At 32.6% G+C, this 3,126-nt stretch overlaps 1 protein-coding gene across 1 annotated transcript in view; it reads right to left on the bottom strand.

Moving 5' to 3' along the window:
- Nucleotides 1-3,126, bottom strand: part of SH3YL1 (SH3 and SYLF domain containing 1) — a 130,775-nt gene that overhangs the window by 39,902 nt on the left and 87,747 nt on the right. Inside the window, exons 6-7 of the mRNA XM_007954638.1 lie at nucleotides 2,092-2,260; nucleotides 1,294-1,372 (exon numbers count right to left, since the gene is read on the bottom strand). Of these exons, the coding sequence (XP_007952829.1) occupies nucleotides 1,294-1,372; nucleotides 2,092-2,260 (248 nt within the window). The remainder of the gene's footprint in view (nucleotides 1-1,293; nucleotides 1,373-2,091; nucleotides 2,261-3,126) is intronic.

Genomic DNA, 3,126 nt, shown 5'->3' with positions numbered 1-3,126 from the left:
TATTTCATGATATTACTTGCAATACTCTCCAAGTAATAGCACTCTTCTCACTTTCTCCCTGGGCCCCTCATTTCCATTTGCCCATATTTCCTGCCCCTTCCTGCCTTCTGAACTTTGTTGCTTGGCCAGTGCTGTCCTTTTGGTCTTAAATGATTGATTGTTCGGAGCAGCATGTTCCTCATGGCTGTTATTGTTTACTATTCAGGTCTATTGTTTGGCCGAAAGGTGATCTCTGGGAGTAGGTTCTGTTTCAGGTTTGAATGGTGTCTAAGGACCATAGTGTTACAGGTTGCACCAGTCATGATCAGACCAGTGAGTCTGATCTTTTTTATGATTTTCAATTTTGTTCATTTCTCTCCTACTCTGTCCAGACCTCCTATTGTGATTCCAATCAGAGTGGTTGGTAGTACTAACCAGGGACCATCTAGTTCTGGTCTCAGACTAGTAGAACCTATGATTCATGTGGTGCATTAGACCTTTGGACTAACTAATTTTTAACTTGAGTCTTTGAGTTTCTTCACTCTTCTTTATCCCAGATGGGAAGAGGCCAATAGTTGTATAATAACTGTAATATTTTTACTGCTTTTCAGAATTTATTATATACTTCCTTCCATTATTGTGGTTATTTTACCACATGTAATTTCTCACACTAGATTGAAAGCAATATCTAAGACTCATCTTTGTCCTCCAAAAAGCCATAGCACAGTGTCTCTTGTATAGTACTTGATTGTTATGTGAAACAACACTACTTTAATATGTTGTTATTTACTGGTAATCTTTATATATGAAAAAGAGAATTCTAAGAATGACTCTTATGAAAATGAATGATAGGAAAAGAGGAAAAGTCCAAAAATGACTCTATAAATTTAGTTCACTTTAAAAGTCTCATGAAATCCTGAGCTCTGAGAAATGAACTGTAAAGCTAGTATTCAGAAATGTAAATCTATGAGGATGTAAGAAAAATATGTTATTTTTGTTTTCATTTGAAGTCAGCAGGATAACATTCTTTGGAAGGAATGACAAAGAAGATAACTCAAAAAACTATAAAGAGAAATCTTTCTGTAAATTGAAGAAAGCATCTTATGAATAAGAACAGACATTTCATAAATTAGGCAATGAGAATTTGTCTTATGTATTTAGAAGCCAAGCACTTATTTTTCTCTCTAAACTATTCATTTGTTCTTCCATTGACTCTAAAGTTTTACAGAGTAGCTTTATTTCTTAATAATAATATTTAGTAGCTACTTAATTATAATTGCAATTTGAATTTGAATTACAATAAAAAATATTTACTTTGAGAGCCAGAGTTCAGCTGGACTGGTACAGATGATGGCTGTGGCCTTGTCAATGGTTTTGGAGGTATTTCTTTAGCCTGGAAGGAACAAAAAAATAAATTCATGTAATTTAAAAACCCTGTTTTTACTTAGGAGCATATAAGGGTTTTTTGTTTGTTTGTTTTTTAATCTTTTAATGAGTACATGTTACAAATTTTACTCTATACACTTAATAAAACTTTGAGGTATTACTTTGGGCCCATATTTAATTGAGTTAGAGGACAAGAAGCAGGCATAGGAAATAGCTATGCTCTTTTGCTAACTGGAAGCTGACCTAACTGAGGATCATCTGACCATCTATGCTAGATTTGGGGGAATTTCAGGTACAATGATTGGTTTCTCAATTAACTGGGAGTGGCAGGGATGTATTTCAACTCTTTATGCTTGAGTTTTCATTCTGCAAAAGGATCAAGTCAACTTAAAAGAATGTTGTGGAACAAGATGAATAATGTCCATAAAACCTTTGACACTTAGAGCCTGACATACAGTAAGTACTCATAATTAGTAGCTACTATTGATAATATTATTATATAATATTACAAAATATTATCCTTTGAGAAATGCAATCAGGGAAAGCAAACTATATTTCTTCTTGAAATTGTTGTACATGAAATGTCAAGGTTGTATGGCATTTCACAAGAAATAAACGAAATCAAGAGAAGTTTACTAGATTATTAGGAACTTGATATCACAAGAAAGAGTCTGTATAAAGAAAATTCCTGTAACCATTGAGAGAAATATAAAAAGAAAATATTACGGAAGCCTTCTTCTCTTCCCTTTCTGCTTTTCTTGCATTAATTCGTTGTTCTTCATTTTCATACTTTTCGGTAAAGGAATCAAGAATTTCATAAAGATCTTTTGCTTGAGCCGGCTGTGGGATACCTCCAAATAAAATGTCATAAGCGCGAATATCTTGACAATAAAATCTAATAAAAAATATCAAATTAAAGACATTTCTTTTATAGGCATAAGATTTTTTCCTAGCATTGACTATAATGCATATGATATAAAACACTCTTCAAAAACTATCTACACATCCCAACCCATGTTTGACCCCATATCCACCCTTATAATAGTCTGATATACATCCTTTCTCTATTAATATAAAAGGTATATCCACATATACATACACATTATATATATATATATATATATACACACACACACAAATATACACACAAGCACATTTTTATAAGCTTTTATAAAACTTTTTTTATTTTTAAGTTTTTAGACAAAAATGCTATATATATCATTTCACATCTATTCTCTAACTTATATTTCTCAAATTAATAAAACCAGAAGTACAAATTTATCTATTGATTTTATGAAATTAAGAATTAGGCAAACTTTTGTTTCTTCCCATTCTTTCCAATATTTAGTATTATCAAATGTTCTATTAAATTCTTGAGTAAATTGCCACGGTAAAATTTTGTAAAGTTTGCTCTTAGCAGTGGTTGAGTTTGCTGTGCTATGAATGGTAAATTATGTGTCAACCACAAGCTGCATCAGTTCTATCAGTCTTGAAATTAGTAGATGCATCAGTTCTATCAGTCTTGAAATTAGTAGAGTTTCTTCCAGGTTCTGGAAATAATTCAGTGAGTATGACTTTTTTGTATCTTTTTTGGGGTCTTTATAGATATTTTAGTGGCAATTTGGAAGCGCTACCTTGGGAAAAAGCAACCAGATGCCAGTTTAAAGCAGAAGCTCCCCTTTGCATCTCTGGATATTGTCAAATAGTACCATAGTGCCTAAGGCACTTGACTGCTAACCAGAAGGCTGGTGGTTCAAACCC

This window comes from Orycteropus afer, unplaced genomic scaffold, assembly GCF_000298275.1.
Source record: "Orycteropus afer afer isolate SDZICR_OR568_19922 unplaced genomic scaffold, OryAfe1.0 scaffold00468, whole genome shotgun sequence".
NCBI classification, from domain to species: Eukaryota; Metazoa; Chordata; class Mammalia; order Tubulidentata; family Orycteropodidae; genus Orycteropus; species Orycteropus afer.
Note: the sequence above shows the minus strand (reverse complement) of the source record. Positions and strands in the feature narration are given on the sequence as shown.